The sequence below is a fragment of the Episyrphus balteatus genome, chromosome 3 (assembly GCF_945859705.1).
Source record: "Episyrphus balteatus chromosome 3, idEpiBalt1.1, whole genome shotgun sequence".
Taxonomy (NCBI): Eukaryota; Metazoa; Arthropoda; class Insecta; order Diptera; family Syrphidae; genus Episyrphus; species Episyrphus balteatus.
The window spans coordinates 7,952,374-7,972,758 of record NC_079136.1 but is presented as its reverse complement, the minus strand read 5'-3'; the positions used below and the strand labels follow the sequence as shown (position 1 = coordinate 7,972,758).

At 33.1% G+C, this 20,385-nt stretch overlaps 3 protein-coding genes across 3 annotated transcripts; 1 reads left to right on the top strand and 2 right to left on the bottom strand.

Annotated features, from left to right (window-relative positions):
* Positions 1–904: 904 nt before the first annotated feature.
* LOC129913881 (glycosyltransferase-like domain-containing protein 1-like) lies at positions 905–4,711 on the bottom strand. Its single transcript, XM_055992844.1, has 4 exons — positions 4,495–4,711; positions 4,143–4,425; positions 1,393–1,890; positions 905–1,326 (listed from the first exon to the last, which is right to left on the bottom strand). The coding sequence occupies exons 1-4, from the start codon at positions 4,571–4,573 to the stop codon at positions 1,086–1,088; spliced, it is 1,101 nt and encodes a 366-aa protein (XP_055848819.1). The 5' UTR covers positions 4,574–4,711; the 3' UTR covers positions 905–1,085.
* Positions 4,712–11,803: 7,092 nt separating this feature from the next.
* Positions 11,804–15,482, top strand: LOC129913887 (glutaredoxin 3). The gene is made up of 4 exons (XM_055992852.1): positions 11,804–11,947; positions 12,008–12,167; positions 12,243–12,499; positions 15,183–15,482. The coding sequence occupies exons 1-4, from the start codon at positions 11,898–11,900 to the stop codon at positions 15,361–15,363; spliced, it is 648 nt and encodes a 215-aa protein (XP_055848827.1). The 5' UTR covers positions 11,804–11,897; the 3' UTR covers positions 15,364–15,482.
* Positions 15,464–18,125, bottom strand: LOC129913885 (CAAX prenyl protease 2). The gene is made up of 4 exons (XM_055992850.1): positions 17,846–18,125; positions 17,539–17,783; positions 15,958–16,194; positions 15,464–15,891 (listed from the first exon to the last, which is right to left on the bottom strand). Exons 1-4 carry the CDS (start codon positions 17,974–17,976, stop codon positions 15,620–15,622), a joined length of 885 nt encoding a protein of 294 aa, XP_055848825.1. The 5' UTR covers positions 17,977–18,125; the 3' UTR covers positions 15,464–15,619.
* Between the last annotated feature and the right edge of the window lie 2,260 nt (positions 18,126–20,385).

Below are 20,385 nucleotides of genomic sequence, written 5' to 3'. Positions count from 1 at the left end.
TACAAAAGGTACGACAAGCCGCCCGCAAAGAAAAGAATGAATAAAAAAACAATTACTATTTAGGTACTGCTACAGGGAGAAATAGTTATACAATGCCGAGCTTATTTTCGGTATCCACAAGACATGCGAGGTAGATAAACAAGAATTAAGTTTAAGGTTTAACTCGTTTCAGCTTAATACCCTGGTAGATAAACAGGTACTAGACTTTGGGATCAGCAAGCACTTTAGAACCAGTTAACCCAACAAAGTTATAAATAGTTTATATACAGGTTCTAAGAAGTTTCTACAAAAACATTAAAAATGGAATATATTCTCCCGCAATTAAAAAGAAATACTGGAATTGCTATCCCGATTACGAGATTGGCTTCGGGATATCTAACAAAACAAAAAATATCGTTCACAAATGAGATTCACAATAACGAAATTCATTTTGCAATGATCGACTGACGACAAAAGTCGTATATCGATTAACAAACGACACCCGCAATAGGAGCCTAAGAGGGTCACTGTGGTGTATGTGTGATTTTTTTTAACTTAAAAATTTTCCTTATTTTACTCGATAATTCTTTCTTTTTATGGAGATTATTACCTTCTTGGAAGTTTTTTAACTGCTTATTAATTCCGGTGGAGATTCGGTGAAGGGGATATGTTATACCTATTCCTTTAATTCTTTTTTAATCCAATCTGCATACTTAGATGCTTACCTTTTTTTGTTATTTAATTTCTGTCGTATCGAAAATGTTTCAAATTAAAAATATGTTTGAATTTTTTTTTAACTATAAAAAAGTTTATATTTTTGCACAATATAACAAAAATGAAAATAAAACAATTTTTTTTATTTTTAGAAAATAAAAAGAAAAACAAAAATAAATTGAAAAAAAAAACAAAATTTTAAAATTAAATTCATATTATTGCAACACACATTCTGTAAAAATTTCGAAAAAAGAGAAACTTTGAAAAATTACTAACAGCATCGAACGGAAGACAATTGGAATATAAGAAGAAGAACCTTAATACAAAAATTGTGCGCTCTTCATAAAAAAAAAACATTAAGGTAAGCTAAAGCTTTACCCATTTTTTTAAATTTAAATTCGAAGTTTTTCCAAATATTTTGGAACCAAATATTCAGCCGAGTACTTGTCATATGTAAAATATTCAAAAAACTTATCCCGCTGTTTGCGAAACATTTCTGGATTTCTAAACCAATTATAGAGCATTTTAATAAGTTGATTGGATGTATTATAGAGATTTTCTTTTGGATAAATTTCCGGATACACCAATTTATTTGGTGCTATTGGCATACATCCGCAATATGTAGCTTCAAGCCTAAAGAAAAACAAAAGCTTACATTAATAAAAAAAAAAGAATAAATAAAATTTATTTATAACATACATGGCAACACCATAGAATTCATGGCCAGCTGTAGATATTACAATATCACCCGACATCAAAGCCTTCATGTACTTATCACGGGGCAAGAAACCGAAATTAACTAATTTATGGCCAAGTTTTTCTTGGATACCTTCAAAGGCCTCTGGCACTAATTGATAGTTTTCCCCGCAAATAGTCACTTTAAAATCCACTTGCCTTTTGTTGAGCTCTAAGAGTACTTCGACTAAAAGTTTTGGATTTTTATCGTGCTCCCATCTGTGTGGCCATATCAGATGCAGACAGTCCTTTTCGTTCGAGTTTTGTTCTTCGTTGGCAATCAGTCTTTTGGGCATTGAATGAAATTTTATAGGATAGTAAAGAACTTCGCATTTTGGTTCGATTTTTTGTTGAATGTTTCTTAGTTTAAGATCTGGCTGAATGTTCAAAAATGGGGTGATACTTTCTAGGAACGATGTACGATTGAAATTCGAGTTGAAAATTACTTGATCGGCTGCTAAGCTGAAAATTAAAAAAAAAAATTGTTTTTAAATTTTAAAAAGTTACTACCGATGGATTACGATATTTTGCAAAGGGTTATTGCGTAAGCCTGAAGGAGACAGAAGAAACGAGATAGGTAAAGGTGTAAGTACTTCGCGAAATAGGTGTGCAGATCCTAGTATCAACTACCAGAAGAACTCCATAGAATAAGGTTCAAACTCCTGGGTAGGTACGTACATAAGTACGTTTTAAACGTAGTCAGAAAAGTTGAAAATGCGTTTGCATTAACCGTACTGGAAAGTAGAAAATTTTCCTACACATTTAGCCAACAAGTATGGAACAAGGAAAACCACCCCTACAGCGGGTAGGGAAGCTATGCTCAATAAATTAAAATTAAAAGCGATATCTACCAGTGAAATACAAATTTGAAGCTTGCAGCTTTATGTGTAGGAACACAGGACAATATTAGACTTTACTGGGTTCTTGGAAATAGCGGAGTCCTAGAAAATTAAACCGCTGTAGTGTAAGTGAAACGATTACACATTTTTTCTTCCAGGTCGATTTCCACTGGCAGTCACTTTATTAATAATAATTTCTAGTTCTAAACCTCTCTTTACAGCCGTAGTTCCACGCATCGACTTTCCTATGTTCTTTTGACAAAGAAACGATGACGCCCGGCGGTAAAGAAAACGCCCCCAAAAGATTCACTAACAGGACCTGAACACATAAACGCCAACTACCGCTCGGACCTGATGCCTTCAAGAAAATCAACCAAATCGTTGGAAAGTTGTCACCAATGCCGGAAGTCATTGACACCAACAATTTACGGATGGTATTTCCAACTTCATCATAAAGAGACTCTCGCAAACAATAATGAACTTCTTCGCAGTCATCCTCAACAACTGCATCAAAAACAGCTGCTTCCCGCAGAAATGGAAAACTGCTATAATCGTGGAAATTCCTAAGAAAGGTGCTTGGAACATAATCTTTCATTACACGCATTCTTCTCAACAATTTAATTAAAGCTCCGAGAAGAACTGAAACTCAGAAAGCTTAAGAAGTTTTGCAACGATAACAACATTATCCCTGACATGCAGTTTGGCTTTCGGGAGAAGCACTCCACACTGCATCCACTGCTTTAAACAACCATCGAATACTTACTGTATGATGAGAAAGTATTTGGGAGCGTATTGATAGAAGCCCTTATTTGTAAATTCATTTAAGATATAAGAGGACAAGCTACGAAACCTTAATGATATGCAAAAGATAAGCAAGCAATTCATTGAGGTGGAAAGTAAGACCTATAAATTACATATGGTGCGGTTCCTTGGAACAAAAGAACCGACATTGCAACAACTAGGAAATCAATAGATAAAGTGCAAAGATTCGCATGTGTCTGCATCACCGGTGCAATGAAGTCTAACTCCACTCAACATTGCAATTGAAAGTGCTGCTAAGGAAATCATCATGAGATTTGCCGAGGAAGGAACTGGGACTAGAAAATGTATAGGCAACAAAGAAAGAGACTTAATCTCTAGGTCTTCAGAAGGAAACTTGGTTGATTTTCCAAGAGATTCCATGCTCACAAACTTTAACTTTGTGAACAAAATAAAAATACACCTTACGGCTTGGCACGTTGGTGTCTAGGGGAATGGGACTCGAACCGTATTTCGGAATAAAAACGTTATTAAAAAAAATAAAATAAAAAAATACTGTGCAAAACTACCAAAAACTGAGACAAGCCAAAATGCTCCTCGCAAAATGTGGATTCTGTAATGAACAACAAGAAACACCAGACCATATTTGGTGCAGTTGCAATGCACTTATACACCTTAGTTGCTAAGGACCTAAGACACTATGAAAATACCCCAAATACTCAATTTCTTGAAAGGAATTAATTTGGAGATGGAGCTATAAAATGAGGGCATATAGTTTTATATTTCTCAGTGCAGCTCATACCCCAAATATCAAATCAACCATAAGTTTATATCTGAAGCCTGCAAAGACGAACAAGGAACCACAGTAGTCGAGTAACAAGCGATGCTCAGAGTTTGGAGAAATAACTTCTGTAATATCTATAATGGCGATGATGATGATGATGACAAACTCCGTAGGCAAAAGCAGATTGTACCATTTAAAGTTGACGATAAAAGCCAACATTTCTGTCCCCCGACTCCTACTTTAGCCCAATAAAGATACTGGAGATGACGGCCTCACTGCCGAGCTATTATAACATATTCCTTAGCAAAATATGAAACATCTTTCAATCTTACCAAGTTAGGATTTGATTGAGTCCATATTGACAGTCTCTTTCCTTTGCCTCACGCACTGGATAAACCAATTGGTTTTCATGGAAATAAACAATTTTTCGACATGCCATCAAATCCAATCGGGTACCAATAAGTTCTGCCAAATTCAATACGGAGCTGGTGAAAATCACCTTAAATTCATGATCTATTGGGACGACTTGGGAAAAATAAAGAGCACTAGTGCGAGCTCTCCAGTGCCATTTTTTAGCCGGAAGACTATAAACTTCATATTCCCCCGGTGGTACACCTAAATAGTAAAATGGAAGTAATATAAAGTAAGCACTTTAAATTATTTTTATCGAGTGCAAAATCATACATTCAATTATCGTTTCTATAAGTTGCTTGTGGCTACCACCATAAAAAGGCTCTAAAACTAATATTCTTGGTTTGGGCATTTCAGTTTAAAAATGTTAATGTTTATTTAAAGTTATTAATTTAAATAAACAATGAAGAAAACATTTTAAAAATCAGCAAAATAGACGAGGGTCTGCTTCAAGTTTCGAGTATTCTAAAAATTCTACTAATTTTTTTTTCACATCGCTAGAAAAGTTTTGACAGATGTCATTATAACAGATGGGTATATTTCATGATTTCATCTAGCCAGCGTTACCGCTGTGCCACTTTAGTGGCACAATGCCACCTTTTTTCAGCCTGTGCTACCGAGCCACTACCTTTTAGCATTGACCTACTATATATGGACTGCTAGTCGTTTGACTTTTCCATACAAAAATTGAAAAAAAAATGATTCCACATCTTTCTAGCTCTACTAGCGGTATAACCTTAGACGGCGAAAAGAGGAAACTTTTAGTGAATGACATCTGTCGTTAAAAGGTAGTGCTTTCTCTGTTTTTCTATATTTGTTCCTTTCGCACTTGGTCAAAAATGTTGCACTTATTCTCCGCTTTTTTTTAGGGCGCTAGTATCGCGAAGAAAGAAGTGGAACCAACCTGAATATGCTTCTAGCAGTCCATATATATTAAGTCAATGCCTTTTAGTCTATGCCACTTTTTTAGAATTCAGCCTTAACTACATTGGCTCAAAAAAGTGAAAAAGTACAAAAGTGAAAATTTTCAAACGCATTTTTGTATAGTTCCTCATGATGAAAAATTAAAACAAATGATGCAGAAAGCTTATTTTTTGGCCTAAAAAACACTTTGTATACTCTTTATCATAAAACAATTGCGATAGCCAGAAAAAAAATCTTTTCACTTTTGTACTTTTTCAAAAAGTGGTGTATGTAGTTAAGCCTTTCCATTCAATTGAAACAAAAACATAAAATTCACCATTATACAAATTCTTAACTTTTGTACCTTTTAATTAAGTATTAGGGGTATTCACGATCTGGGGCCACAGTACACATAATAAGGTAATATATTCCGAACGTTGTCAAAATTTGTTTGTCAAAAATAGGCACCAATCTGCCAGGTCGGCCTTTAATTTTTATATTTCAATCGCAGTAAACAGGAAATTTGTTTTTGTTTTAATTTATAAAATGTCATTTAAAAATATTATAAATTGAAAAATAACAAATTTTCTTCGTGTTTCATCGCGGAAAATGGTAAATAATTGTTTAAAAATTAGTGGTGTGCGTGGTTTATCGGTTTTTGTGCGTTTTCCGTCGGTATTTTAAACAATTAATAATTCGGTAGCTGACATTGGTCGCCAAAGTGTCATGTTTTGACAATCTGGCGACCAATGTCAGTTCGGAATATATTACCTTTTTATGTGTACTGTGATCTGGTGCAACAGGCCTAGTAAAAATGTAAAATTTTATTTTTTTTACAAAAGATCGTGAACGCCCCTCTTCTTATCTATAGTAAATATTGAAGCATGAATGATGTTTTTTTCCTCCACCGTTGCTTCTTCTTTTTTCCATTTTTTATAGGTAATTTAATTCTTTGTTTTGTTCGGGTTAATTAATTTTAACTAATTATTTTACATCAAAAGGAACTAAATTACGGGACATGAGTAGCGACAACCATTATAAAAAGAATAAAAAAGACATAAAGACAAACTGTATTGTATTTTTATTTTGCAATAGGGTTAGGGTATAGCAAAAGTGCAAGACCATTGTAAAATTTCAATGCATATATTTTGTTGTTGTAGTGTTGTAAGATTTTACACTTTTGCAATGATACTAGACCATCAGTTGCATCGGATCGTGAATACCCCTATTATTTATTTATTTATTTTATAGTATTGCAATTGTCAAATTCCTTAAACTAGTTTTAAAACAAATTTTGTTTTTGAAACATCTATTGAATACCTGGTACCTATTATTTTTTATTTATATATGTATGTATAATATAAAATATAAAATGAAGTGTTGAGTTTTAAGTTTTTAAGTTTGCGTTACAATAAAGGCTTGGCCACATTGGAGGGTATTCTGTAGAGGTACGGGTAGCGGTGAGGGTACTTGTATGAAAAAAATTCCAAACTGACACATCAACGTTCAGGTGTGGAATTTTTTTAGTACAAATATCGTTACCGCTATACCGCATACCCTCCGGTGTGGCCAAGCCTTAAGGCTTGGCCACACCGGAGGGTACGCGGTAGCGGTACGGGTAACGGTACGGGTATTTGTATGGAAAAAATTCCAAACTGACACATCAACGTTCGGGTGTGGAATTTTTTTAATACAAATATCGTTGCCGCTACCCGTACCGCTACCGCGTACCCTCCGGTGTGGCCAAGCCTTTAAGGCCGTGTGCGAATTGCGTTAAAATGTTGGTTAAAATTTCTACCACGATTAAAATTTGACGTTTGGTTAAAAAAGGGATCAAATTTATTTTTTTGCTGTGCGAATTGGGTTAAAATGTATTAAATGGGACTTTTTTCTTGGTACTACATTGAATAAAATTCCCTCAAGATAAAACAAAATTACCCTCAAAAATGGTTTTTCTTATGTTCAATTAACTATTTTTTTTAACAAAACCCAGTTGAAAATATATCGAGTTATAGCCTGTTTTCACTACACCCAAAATGAGGTAATTTAGCAAATTAGCAAAAAAGTGTTTTCACTACAAATTATCTCATTTGGACTGACAAGAAGTGTCAACACTCAAATTTGAATTTGACATGTCAGGCATATGTTGACGATTGACACATTTAAATGTTTAATTAATCAAAGAATTAATAAAATGGAATAATCCAAAGAGGTTCTGGATAAAGGTTTGTACTTTCTCTAATAACTGTATAAAATATGTTTATCATTTATATGCATATAAACTTCCAGCCTTTTCTTCATTATTCTGTTTTTCTGAGCATTTGCAATCTCGCTGTCGAAGGGAAAGAGAAATCATTACCTACCCAACACTTTGGTAATTGTGGCATTATACCGTTTACCCAACCTCGGACATGATTATGTCCTCGGACATGATTATGTCCATGTTGATGCAGATCCTCTTGCAAAGGTGAGTTTGGAATGGAAAATATGTAAGACTCAGTCTAATCTTTGTCTTACTATTCAGCTGGTGACAGCATTAATCAACATCAAACCAGAAAACAAAATGATGCCATCCCGCTGCTCCAAAACTTTGGCAAAGATCATCAATGCCAGTCAGGACAGACTTTCCTTGGTTATTGGGCTCGATTTCCGCAATACCAGAAAACACTTTTAAACTTTGAATGCTCCTCTTTTAATGAATAAAAACAAAAACAATTTTTTCGTATTTTTTTTTTACGTATAATGAACTTTTTCTCTTTTGGACAAAAAACTATTCAACTAAGCTCCAAATCTTAATGTTTCTATCGACACTACACGACAGCAATTGGCCAGCTACTGAAGGATTCCATTTCACACAGTTGACGTCTTGCAGATACGCTTTGTTCACAGCAGTGACCAGCAAAAATGTTGGTAGTTCTTTGATGAACCTTCGTCTTCCTTGAAAATGTAGATGTAATCATCCACACGCCGTTGCTTCCCCGGTCTGATGGCACCAACTTATGTCATAAACCGCTCGTGTGTGTTCCCCAGAAATGGTGCACACGGTTTCGTTGTCAGGTGTATGGACGTCCTTCGTTGCCAGGCAGGTATGCCAGCCAGATCTGGATGGTTTTGTCATCGGAGTAGGAAGCCAGTCGTATACCGAGAGTTATAGAAAAGAGTGTTATTCGTAGCCTTCAAACAAAAGTTGAGCATTTCTTGTTTCATCCTGTAAATTAATATATAAAAAGGATAAATATTAGGTATATTGAGAGAGAAAATTTGCATTTATATTCTTACATCAATTTTTGCTTAGGTTGAATCATTTGCCAAACCACAGTTTTCTTCAATTTCTTCAAAAAATTGCCGAATATTGAGGAATTTGAGGTTCCTTTGGTGGCACTACGATCTATGGCATAGTTATTTCGGAATTATAAGAACTTTTATTTACCGACGCGACACAAAATACACACAATTTAATTTTACCGCTATGTGCTATGTTTTTTTTTTTATTTTTTTTAGATTGACGTTTGGTAAAAATTCATAATTGTGACCTATTCACAATGAAATTTTATGAGCGTTCAGGCGATTTGACTTAATTTCCTAGCTAATTTCGTTGAAATGAGATGATAATAATCTCATTTCAAATTTGAAATTTGTATGGGAAATCATCTCATTTCGAACCTCATTTGGCAAATTTGATGGAAATCATCTCATTTGCTCTAGTGAAAACAGGCTATTAAATATTTTAGTATGAAAATGTAAGAAATTTTCAATTTCACATACTTTTTTTTTATTTTATCGATAAATTCCCATTTCATTATGATCAAAAAGAAATTTATTAATTCAGTCTTCTAACACTAATTCGTAGTTCTCCAGCTGCCAACAAAATAGAAATATAAAAAATAAAAAACAAACAAACAATTATTTCAAATTATTTCAAGATGAATATTAATTTGAGGAAGTACTTTGTATTAATACTTTTAACATTTCTTAAAATATCAACGCATTATAACAAAAATAATTTCAAATCTATCTTGATCTTTCTATCTTGAGAAACGTCAAATTTTAACCACTAGTGTCAAATTTTACCCTGCTCCGCAGCTGGGTAAATTTTAACCCATTTTATTCACCATGCTAGTGTCAAATTTTAACCAAACGTCATATTTTAACCAACATTTTAACGCAATTCGCACACGGCCTAAATCATAAAAAAATGTTCGTTTAAATTGTGCGTTTTCGTCAAATGTTATGATTTTGGTGAGATGTTTTTTCTCTGAAGACAATTTTCATACAAATATATTTATTATTATTTTGATGTGCCACCTTTTTTCTTCGAGTGCCACCTTTTTTGCCACTTTACAAAAATATCCAGCGGTAACACTGCATCTAGCACAGCCGTGTGTTCAGATCTTCAAATCGATATGAAACATTAGGTGTGTTTTTTATTACCACCGGGCTTAACTGGTTAAAAAAACGCAGTCTGGGCTAAGCAATTTACATGTTAAATACAACAACACCTTAGCCCCTTGGGCTTAGTTGTTTATCCCGGAGATTTCTCTGGGCTTAACTTTTTGAAGAGTTTTAAATCTGTGCTACCAAACTAATTTTTTTATAAATTGTTTAGAATTTGTTTAAAAACGTGAAAACTGACGTTTGGAAGGACAAAAGGTATTAAAATAGTTTTGCTAGCATACATTATTGTATCTCTTCGTAAAACATACATGAAAATTACAAGAAAAGGACGAAAGCGAAAAATATGACAACTCTAAATTTTTGTTGTGTCAGCTGTTTTCGGAACATTCAATATACAGTGCTGCCAAGATTTCAGGTTAAGCCCCGAGGCGTTTTTTTGTCCAGTTAAGACCGGTGGTAATAAAAAACACACCTATTGTTTATGTTTTTATACAATGCGATTTTTGTCGCTACATGAAGAGAATGTTGGATATTCATAATAGGTGTGTTTTTTTGTTTAATTTTTTATAGAAATACCTATCTTAAAATATTAACAAAAAAAAAGCGGGGGAAATAGGGTTTAAAAAAAGGTCTCATAGAAAAAAATAATCAAAAATTTGTTTGACATGGTTGCATTGAAATGGTAAATATTTCGAGATATACGCAATGCACTTTTCAGATAAAAGTCTTAAATGGATTCTGATAAGATTGTTGAACAAACATATATATAAAATTACCAAAGTTTTTTCTAAAAATGAGAAGTAAAAATAAAAAACTTTCCATACGTTTGATTTTTTTAAAAATCGAAAAAAATCAATATGGCTACCTTCAAACGCTTATAACACAAGAACGACGCAACTTATGTTAATGGTCATGGTCTTAAAATGTAGCTAAGAATATACAAATGATTTTTGGTTTTCTGTAAAAAAAAAATTTTTGGATCCATTATGGATGCAATGGCCATACGAATGGTTTTCGTTTTTTGTGAAAATTTTGTATAGTGGTGCCAAACATTTGGACGGATTTCAAAAATCCCCATATGTCGTTTTTTTGCACCAAAAACACACCAAATGCACTGAACCGAAGTTAAACCAGAGCTAATTCGCCGGAATTGGGGAGTTAAATTCCTGAACCAAAGCTGAATCACGTTTTTACAATTGGCTACTTAAAGCCATAACTACAATGACCTAAAAAGTGAAAAAGTGGGAAATTTACAAAAGTAAAACTTTTTATTTCCTTTTAGCACTATTTGTTTTTGGAAAAAACTATAAAAATTGTTTTTTAAACCAAAAAATAAGTTTTCTGCATCATTATTTTTAATTGTGTGGTCGGAAAAACTTTCACAAAATGAGTTTGAAAATTTTCACTTTTTAACTTTTTTCAAAAAGTGGCTATTGTAGTTATACCACAAACACAATTCAGATTTGGTTCAAAAATTTAACTTACCGATTTCAATGGATAAGCTGTGGTAAAAAAACGTGGTAAAATGGTTAATACGCTAAATGTGCTGTAAAATTTTGTATGGAAAAACTTCACCAAATATGGTTAGCTTTCCCGCACAATTTTATGTGGTGAAGTTTACCATCTGAAGGTGGTAAATGTGGACGTTTGATGTTAAATGTTGATGATAAAATAAACTAAAATAAACGTGTAATTTGCACAACTCGCCAGAATTTCTTAAGCAAATTTAGCTCTGCTAAATTTTTGATAGAGTTGAGAGAGAGCACTTCATGATATATACAGGGTGTCCCACAGTCAACGCCCTATTGGAAAACCATAGAGAGGTCATTTTAAGTAGAAAAACTTAAGTGGCAATTTTCGTTTTCGTCCCGTTTTCGAGTTATGACGGTTTTTATGATTTTTGCTCTCTTTTCCTATAACTGGCCTTATCTTCGACAAAATACGTCTGATTCGAAAGATTTTTTTACAACCAATCAAGAATTTATTACAGTTTAAAGCCTAGTACGCAGCTGAAGCGAAACGAAAAAATTTTAAAGTCTCCAAAGTCGATAACGGAAATGCTTACGGAAAAATATCATCGAGTATTCTGTCAAAAAAAAATTCATATTAATTTAAAATCAAGAAAAACAACAGAAAATAATTTGTATTGTAATGTGTAAACGTAGTAACCTACGATTGTTCCAATAGTAAACAAACACACCCCAGAAATGTCTAGAGCTAGCCGCTGTACTAGTTTAAAATCTTATACCCGCTGTACATAATTACAAGAACTGACATAACCAAAAGTGACCCAAACCACTTCTTCAAAACTCACGTACGCTTTAAAATTAAATAAAAGTAATTTATTTTCGCATACAATTAATTAATTAATTAATAAAATGTCTGTTATTGAAATAAAAACTGAAGAAGAATATACCAAACTAATTGGGCAAGTATTCAAACATCCTTCCCATGTTTACTTATTTAACCAAAAAAATTTATTTTATAGCTCAGAGAAGACAAGCGTAGTCCTTTTCTCAGCACCATGGGCAGAACAATGCAAACAAGTTGAAGATGTTCTCACCGAAATTTCCAATCTAGGTTACACAAATTTACAATTCGCTAGCTTGAATGCCGAATCATTTCCAGAAATATCAATGAAACATCAGGTTTTGAGAAATTTACATTGTTTTTTGCATTTACAAGTGAATAACTTTTGTTCTTTATTGTGTTTATCTTTAAAGATTGAAGCTGTTCCAACAATTATATTCTTTACAAAAGGTCAAGCTGTAAACAGAGTTGATGGAGTGAATGTTGCATCGATAAATCAAATATGTAAAGATCTTGGTTCCAAATCAGGTGCTGGAAGTGGTGCTTCATTGGAAGATAGACTGAAAGCTTTAATCAATAAATCGGATGTGATGATTTTTATGAAAGGTTCCCGTGACGCACCCAAATGTGGTTTCTCGAAACAACTTATTGCTATTGTAAATGAAATTGGGTAAGTTTTAATTCATATTTATTTGTATTATTTAGCGGAAAAGGTTTATGTTTTAGAGCGTATTAATGTTAAGCAACGAGACTACCCTATTTTTCCAGCGGTTCATGTCATCTAGTACCAGAAATTAGACCGAATGCTATATAAATGAGAATAAGAACCCTTTGTCCTTATAACGAAGCAAGGAACCGATGAGACTTTTAAGTATCGTTTTTTCCTGGATTCTCGTTAGGTAAACGCGTTAAACAAAAAGGACCTTTACCCTGTACGTCATATCAAGGTGCTTATCAGTCGGATACCAAATGCCTACTTCATAAGTATCGTAGTATCAAAGGAAGTATTTTGTGCAGATTCCGGAATGACCCTTATACCAGTTCACGGTAATCCCATTTGTGGATAAGTTTACGATTCAGGGACAAAGTTTTTGTGAATTTAAACGACTTGTTAGTCTAGCGCAGCCATACTCAACCTATTTTCTAAATGGGCCACAATGACAATTTTGTACTGATACCCCGGGCCATAGAAAAAATTTGTTTAGCGTAAATATTTACACTCAATTTAAATATTATGGCGATTGAGCAAAATGCTTAAGCCATTTTAGTCATTAAAAAGTTAAAAAACATACAGCTTTTTAACCTAGTAACTTAACAACTCCCCGGGCCAAAGTTTCTGTGCCGCATGCGTTCTGCGGATGGTATAGGAGACTTTTCTAGCTTGATGGCACCTCTTACAGATACACTTAATAGGAAAGAAATTAAGTTTAAAATGAGGCGTTAGTTGCTTTTGAGAAACCCAAAAAAGGCCCTTTCGACGGCTCCAATTCTATCCCGTCCAGATTGAAAAAAAAAAAAAACGATTTTATCTTCAATGTGATGCGTCTGACACTGGAATACGAGCTGTGCTATTTCACAGTAGTATGACAATCTTATATCCAAGAATATATTCAAGATACCAAGTCTTTCATGAGCTCTCAGAACCTAAGATGTTGGATGCCCAAGCCGTAAGCTATCCACGAGTTGAAAAGCAATCACAGTTGTTTCCAAAATAGACCTTCCTCATTTAAGTAACTACAATTTTTTTTACTATTAAATAAAACAAGTTGTATATGAGATATCAATAAGGTTTTATTTTTATTTGAGAGCTATATAAATGACATTATGTGTGAAATATAACATCGCGGGTGGCGCGTTTTCGATTCGGCGCATAAATCAGGCTGAATTTGACCGATGTGATCATAGCGATTGCCGTCGACGGTGAACGCCTCCAGCCTTAACCTCGTGAATCTCGCGTGAATTGGTGTCGTCCCAAATCCAAGCTTTTCAGGCACCCATTCATCCAAAAATGGGCGTCATCATTAAAGAGGATTTTCGGACCAAAATCGTGATCAACTTCCAATTGCTCCTAAATCATTTGCACGTGTTACAACAAACAAACAAATTAGTCTAATCTTCACTATTAGATTCATCTTGTTTTCTATGGGTTTCTTTTTCCATCACGTTCATGTGGAGTTCTTCTGTAGTTGCCAAGCTTATGCTTTTAAAATTTAGATTTTTTTTACTCACTGAATTTAATTTCTAGCCATAAGGGCAATAATAATGAATCTTTTCTTGCATTTAGCATATAGAGTTGCCATTCGTAGCTAGTTTTTTCTCTTGAAAAAATTCAAAAAAAAGCCTGCATAATTTGTTCACAATTAGTGTCTACTTTTTCATAGAATTACCCTTCACAAGATTGCAACTTGAGTTCAATATTGAAGTAGATCTATGGCATTGGAACATCCTGCTGCATTCCTAGGTTTGTTCTTAAATATTTTTCTGCAGATCCGCCCCATATAAAGAATCCGCATTTTCTCGACCACGCTGCTCTTCCTTCCATTTATATAGACATTCGGGACGTTTTTGTCACAATTTATGGGCTTCAATTCTAGCCTGTCTGATCACGTACCAAGCTTTTCTTGGTGCTGCTAAAGAAGCTTTAAAATACGCAGAATAGAATTTAACGGTATCTTCAGATTGGAGTTTTCCAACGTTAAACCAACCAGATAGTCTTCATCGATGTTAGCTGACTTGAAGGTATGTGCAATCATTATGCTGGAAACGATTTCGGGCACCAGGAAACACTCAAATGTCTCTTGTGAATTTCAATAATTCTGCCATTTAAATCTACCAAGATAATCTCAACCTTCTTCTTGGATCATTGCTCATACGCATAAATTTGGAGAAGAAACTCGTTAAAGCTTCCTTTGCAGATCTCATATTGCTGATCGACGTAATTCTTTCGTATGCCTCACAGAAACTCAAGTCAGATTCTTCCCAACAAATTGGTATTTTCCACAGAAAATATTTTACGTTCCTCTCGCCTAATTTGCACTTCTTAAAGGGCATTTGTTTTATTGAGGGTTTGGGCAAGCAGTTCTTTATTGCACAATTTACCGTCTCTAAAAAAGTTCTTTAAACAGTCGTGTGCTGACAATGTTCGTTATTAAGATTGTCGATCATCATTTTTCGATCGTCTGAACTTGACTGAAAGTAAGTTACGAGTGGTAAGTACCAAGTAGTAAGTCGCAATTATAATATTAATCAGATAAAGATGAATTTTTACATAAGTGCATATTTTTTTTTTCTATTTATATTTTTTCCTCAGTATTACAATAATTAATTTGTTTTACGTTCTTATGATTTTTCAGCATCCAATACGGTACATTTGATATATTAACAGACGAAGAAGTACGACAAGGATTAAAAACTTATTCCGATTGGCCCACATACCCACAATTGTATGTAAAAGGAGAACTTATAGGAGGATTAGATATCATTAAAGAACTCTTGGCCTCTGGAGAACTTGAAAGCACCCTGAAAGCAGCTTAAACAAAAAAATACCTACCTCCAATAATATTTTTTTTTATTTTTTAATAAAAAATGATATCATCCCGTGTCGTCAATGAGAAAAAAAATAAAACAATGCACATTTGTGAACAAGAACAGAATTAACACGATATATTTGTTTTAAGTATAAAAAATAAGTTCGATAGCTACATTGTTAGATGAGTCATTATAAAATACATAATTTTTTCGTTTTTTCGCTTAAATTTCTATGGAAGACAATCCGGTACTGTTGTGAGAATTAGATGGCAGCTCTCCAAAATAGAGTATTTCCATACCAACTTGGATTGGTGACAACAGGTAACAGCACTATCCAACCAATTAAACCTAAAACATAAATGATACAAAAGATAATCTTTCTCGAAGTATTCTGTTGGAATAGTTCTTGAAATTCTGGAAATCCCATATGATTGCAAATTGCATGTGCGATTACAGGAGCAATAAAATGACCTGTTTTAGCAAATAAATATGCTGAATAAAATCCAAAAAGTGTTGTATATGTTAGCTGAAAACCTTTATATCAAAAATTCAATTCATTATTATTCTTTTCTATTAAAAATGGATCAACTTGAAACTTACAAGAAACTATCACAGCTGTCTTTATATCAAGACCCGATCGGAGTCTTTCTGAGATATGATGAAAATGTGCAACTCCAAAGAACAACGGTGTTATGAACACAGATTTGACGGGTGTAAATGATTGTAATATCAAGGGCATCATGCAGGCTCGAAATGTGAATTCTTCAGACAATGGAGCAACGACATGATTTCGCAGCCAATGTACGTTATTGATACAACAATTCCAATATTGCAAACCTTTTGAGAAGAGATTTAAATATGATTGGAGTAAAAAACTATAACAAATATTAAACGAATAGTACAGGTAAAATAGTAGGTACATAAAATCAACAAATAAAAAAAATGTTACACTCATGAAACTTGGCAAAAAGTAAGCTTTTAGGATAAGAACCAAGGATCAAAAAAGAGGGAGGGGGTGAAGATCAAAAATATAGTGGAAAAAATTGTTGGAATGTCATCATATGACACATGTTTTTAAGGTATTTTTTTATGTTGAATCTAATGACATAAAAATTAAATCAATTCGATTGCTCTTAAAAAAGTTATTGCACATTAAAAAAAACAAGATTTCTCGTTTTTTGACTTCAACAGTTAAAATATAACCGGATCCCATGTGAAAAACATGCTTCAAAAATCGGGGACAAAGGGTTCATAAAGTTCTTAAAAATATTTTTGGTGAAAGGATGTTTTTTTTTTTAAATCTGCGATAAGTACGAAATTCCCATGGAAACTACGAATAAAATAAAAAAAAACTAAAATGATGGGCCACCCTAATAAAATTTGGTAAAAACTTTTAATTTGGGATAGAAAGCAAAAAAAATGCTTTTTTTCGAAAAGACCGTAAAATTTATAATTGGTCCCAAAAAGCAAATAATTTTTGGTTTCGTTTATACTTAAGTGCAACGATGGACTCACTTACAAAGAAATATCTTTAATATTTAAGACGAGGTGCGAAGTTTTTGGACTTAATGGAACACCATATAATAACAGTTTTAACCAATTTTGTTCGCTGTGCAATCTTAAAAAGAAAGAAGACTGCTTCCAAGTGTTTGTCCCATATTAGAACAACAACGAATTTCTTACTTTGGAAAAAGAACTTTCACACTCCAGGAAACAATTTCTCTGCTAAACATTCTGTCTGTACATGGAAGAAACTCTATCTTTTTCTGAAAGACGTAGGTATTAAAATATAGGATGCTACTTGTAACTGAATATTTAGTCTTTTTTATATTCTTTTTTTTTTTTTGATAATGTAAATGTATGTTTTTTTTTTTAAATTATCATTTAAATTTGCCAACCGAGCTGACGGCAAAGCCAAAGCTTTAAATTTCACTGTAAAATTTGTAAATAGAAACAAAGAAATAAACCAATAAATGAATTACTTACTCACTTAAGTTCTTAAGCGTTTTACGTGAATCATGGCTTTTTGGGACCAATTACAGATTTTAGAGCCTCTTCGAAAAAAACACCCTTTCACCTAATTGTTTTTATAGACTTTTTTGATCAGTGGTTCTTATCCTAAAAGCTTATGAGTGTCAATTTTTTTTAATGCCTATTTTACCTGTTCTATAATAAAATTACGTGAGTATAATTGCAAATGTCCATTGTATAATTGGACACTAAGTGGTCCCAAGAAAAGGAGAGCTGTGAGTAATGAGGGAATAACAAATGCAGCCACAAGTCCTTTCCACCGAAGACCAAGTATTTCAAAAAGTGAACAATGTTTAAGTAGTTCTTTGGAGGAGAAATTATAAACAAATATTGGAGCTATAAGCATCACAATTGAAACACTGCAGAAACGTTTTTTCACAGTAGATGGATGATTTCTTAAAGAAGGAACGTTTAGTGTAAAATAAATGAAGGTATTTAATGTATATATTTTATTTACCTTTGTTGACTATCTTTCCAAACATATAGACTTGCTACGTAAAGTATTGATAAAGCTAAACAGCAACTTACTGAGGTGGCGCGTGAAATTTTTGGTAAATCCTCCAAGGCTACGACTGTAATTTTATCCATTTTTAGTAGAACATAACAAATCTATTGGATACTTGAAAACACTTTTCTTCATTTGAGATTTTTCGATTTTGGTTTTTCTTGTTTCTTCCCTGTGGTCCTTTTTGCTGCTCAAGTGCCAACTGTCATTTGGTTGGCTAGAAAACGAATTTTTGAAGTGGTTCTGTTTGTTAACCATAAAATTGACATTTGGTTCTGTTTGTAGATTGGAATTAAGTTCAGTTTAGCCCAGATGGAAAAGTGAGTACACTCATTGACCTACTATATATGGACTGCTAATCGTTTGACTTTTCCATACAAAAATTGAAAAAAAATGATTCCACGTCTTTCTAGCTCTACTAGCGGTATAACCTTAGACGGCGAAAAGAGGAAACTTTTAGTGAATGACATCTGTCGTTAAAAGCATTGACTTAATATTGACACTTGGCATCACGGCACCTAGTGGATAGCGACGGAACCCCGAAAGTTATATAGATTATTTTCGGATTTGCCGCTCAATGTAATTTCCATAAGAAAAAAATAAAAAAGACCTCGAAAAACATTTATTTTACGAATTAATTTTATATGTACGAGTATCAATTTTATGATTGCAAAATGATAATAATATGTGTTTATATCTAAATCAGGTTTAAAATATATCAAAAAGTATAATAATACCTGTGTAATTTGTATTTAAAAAGTGCAAGCGAATCGCCTGAAAACAACAAAAAATACTATAAAAAATATAAAAATTATTAAATTATTCTTTTATTTGTTTCACTTTTTCACAAATAATAGTAGGTAAGCATTTTTTTTTATTTTCAACAATCTTGAAAGAAAATTAAACCAAAATAGTTTCTATATTTTTTGTAGTATTGTTGTTGTTTTCCTGCGATTTGCTTCTCTTTTTGGAGACAAATTAAATAGGAATTATTATTCTTTTTGATATATTTTAAACCTGATTTAGATATAAACACATATTATTATCATTTTACAATCATAAAATTGATACTCGTTCATATAAAATTAATTCGTAAAATAAATGTCTTTCGAGGTCTTTTTTGTTTTTTTCTTATGGAAACTACATTGAACTGCAAATCGAAAAAAAATCTATATCATTTTCGGGTTGTCGCTACAAGTGGTAGATGGCGTGGAAAGCTATTTCCCAAGTCACAATATATGGACTGCTAGAAGCATATTCAGGTTGGTTCCACTTGTTTCTTGGCGATACTAGCGCCCTAAAAAAAAGCGGAGAAGAATTGCAACATTTTTGACGAAGTGCGAAAGGAACAAATATAGAAAAACAGAGAAAGCACTACCTTTTAACGACAGATGTCATTCACTAAAAGTTTCCTCTTTTCGCCGTCTAAGGTTATACCGCTAGTAGTGCTAGAAAGATGTGGAATCATTTTTTTTCAATTTTTGTATGGAAAAGTCAAACGACTAGCAGTCCATATATAGTAGGTCAATGGTTAAAAGGTAGTGCTTTCTCTGTTTTTCTATATTTGTTCCTTTCGCACTTAGTCAAAAATGTTGCACTTATTCTCCACTTTTTTTTAGGGCGCTAGTATCGCGAAGAAACAAGTGGAACCAACCTGAATATGCTTCTAGCAGTCTTAAACTAACGTTAACTGAAAAAAAAAACGCTACTGATAGCGCATGCACAGAACAAACGCCGATGGTAGCGTTTTCACTAGAGCCCAAATGCAAATTATCTCATTTCTAATATCAAATTCTATAAAAAAAAAATATAATTTGAAATCTGAACTGACCTCACTTGCAAAATTATCTCATTTGGGCTCTTGTGAAAACAGGCTATAAGCACGTTGCTTGTAATAATTCCTATGTCGTCAAATTATTACTGGTATTCACGATTCGATGCAAATGGTCTTGTATCGTTGTAAAAGTGCAAAAGTGTAACATTTTCTTCAATTAAAATAACCAAATATACAGACTATAATTTTTTTTACACTTTTGCAATACCCTATAACCCTATTGCAAAAATAAAATACAATGGTGCAAAATTTGTCTTTTGTAGTTGTTGTAGTAGAAAAATAAAATCTAGGAATGTTACATCTTTTTGTTGCACCGGATCGTGAATACACCCCTATTGTTCATTTTGTATTCATTTTGAGACAGTTTTTCTAACCGCAAAATTCAAAACAATGATGCAAAAAACTTATACTTGGTTTCAAAAATAATTTGTGTAGTTTTTATCCAAACAAATAGCGCTAGAAAGAAAAAAAGTTTTTAACTTTTGTAAATTTCCCACTTTTTGTTAAAAGTGACTATTTTAGTTATACCTTTACCACGTTTACGCAGTTTCATAGAGGTATGCTGTAAGGATACGGGTAATTGTATGAAAAAGTTCCAAACATGAACGTTCACGTTTCGGTTTGGATTTTTGTTCAAACAATTAGAGGCTTGACCACA

What these genes read in the sequence shown, in the direction of transcription:
- LOC129913881 (XM_055992844.1), bottom strand. Translation starts at nt 4,573, where the DNA reads ATGCCCAAACCAAGAATATTAGTTTTAGAGCCTTTTTATGGTGGTAGC. An exon ending in TATAGAAACGATAATTGAAT is followed by an intron (nt 4,426 to 4,494) that starts GTATGATTTTGC and finishes TTTACTATTTAG; the next exon opens with GTGTACCACCGGGGGAATAT. An exon ending in GAATTCTATGGTGTTGCCAT is followed by an intron (nt 1,327 to 1,392) that starts GTATGTTATAAA and finishes GTTTTTCTTTAG; the next exon opens with GCTTGAAGCTACATATTGCG.
- LOC129913887 (XM_055992852.1), top strand. Translation starts at nt 11,898, where the DNA reads ATGTCTGTTATTGAAATAAAAACTGAAGAAGAATATACCAAACTAATT. An exon ending in GAATATACCAAACTAATTGG is followed by an intron (nt 11,948 to 12,007) that starts GCAAGTATTCAA and finishes TTTATTTTATAG; the next exon opens with CTCAGAGAAGACAAGCGTAG. An exon ending in AAATATCAATGAAACATCAG is followed by an intron (nt 12,168 to 12,242) that starts GTTTTGAGAAAT and finishes TTATCTTTAAAG; the next exon opens with ATTGAAGCTGTTCCAACAAT.
- LOC129913885 (XM_055992850.1), bottom strand. Translation starts at nt 17,976, where the DNA reads ATGGATAAAATTACAGTCGTAGCCTTGGAGGATTTACCAAAAATTTCA. An exon ending in TGGAAAGATAGTCAACAAAG is followed by an intron (nt 17,784 to 17,845) that starts GTAAATAAAATA and finishes TCCTTCTTTAAG; the next exon opens with AAATCATCCATCTACTGTGA. An exon ending in ACATTTGCAATTATACTCAC is followed by an intron (nt 16,195 to 17,538) that starts GTAATTTTATTA and finishes TCTTCTCAAAAG; the next exon opens with GTTTGCAATATTGGAATTGT.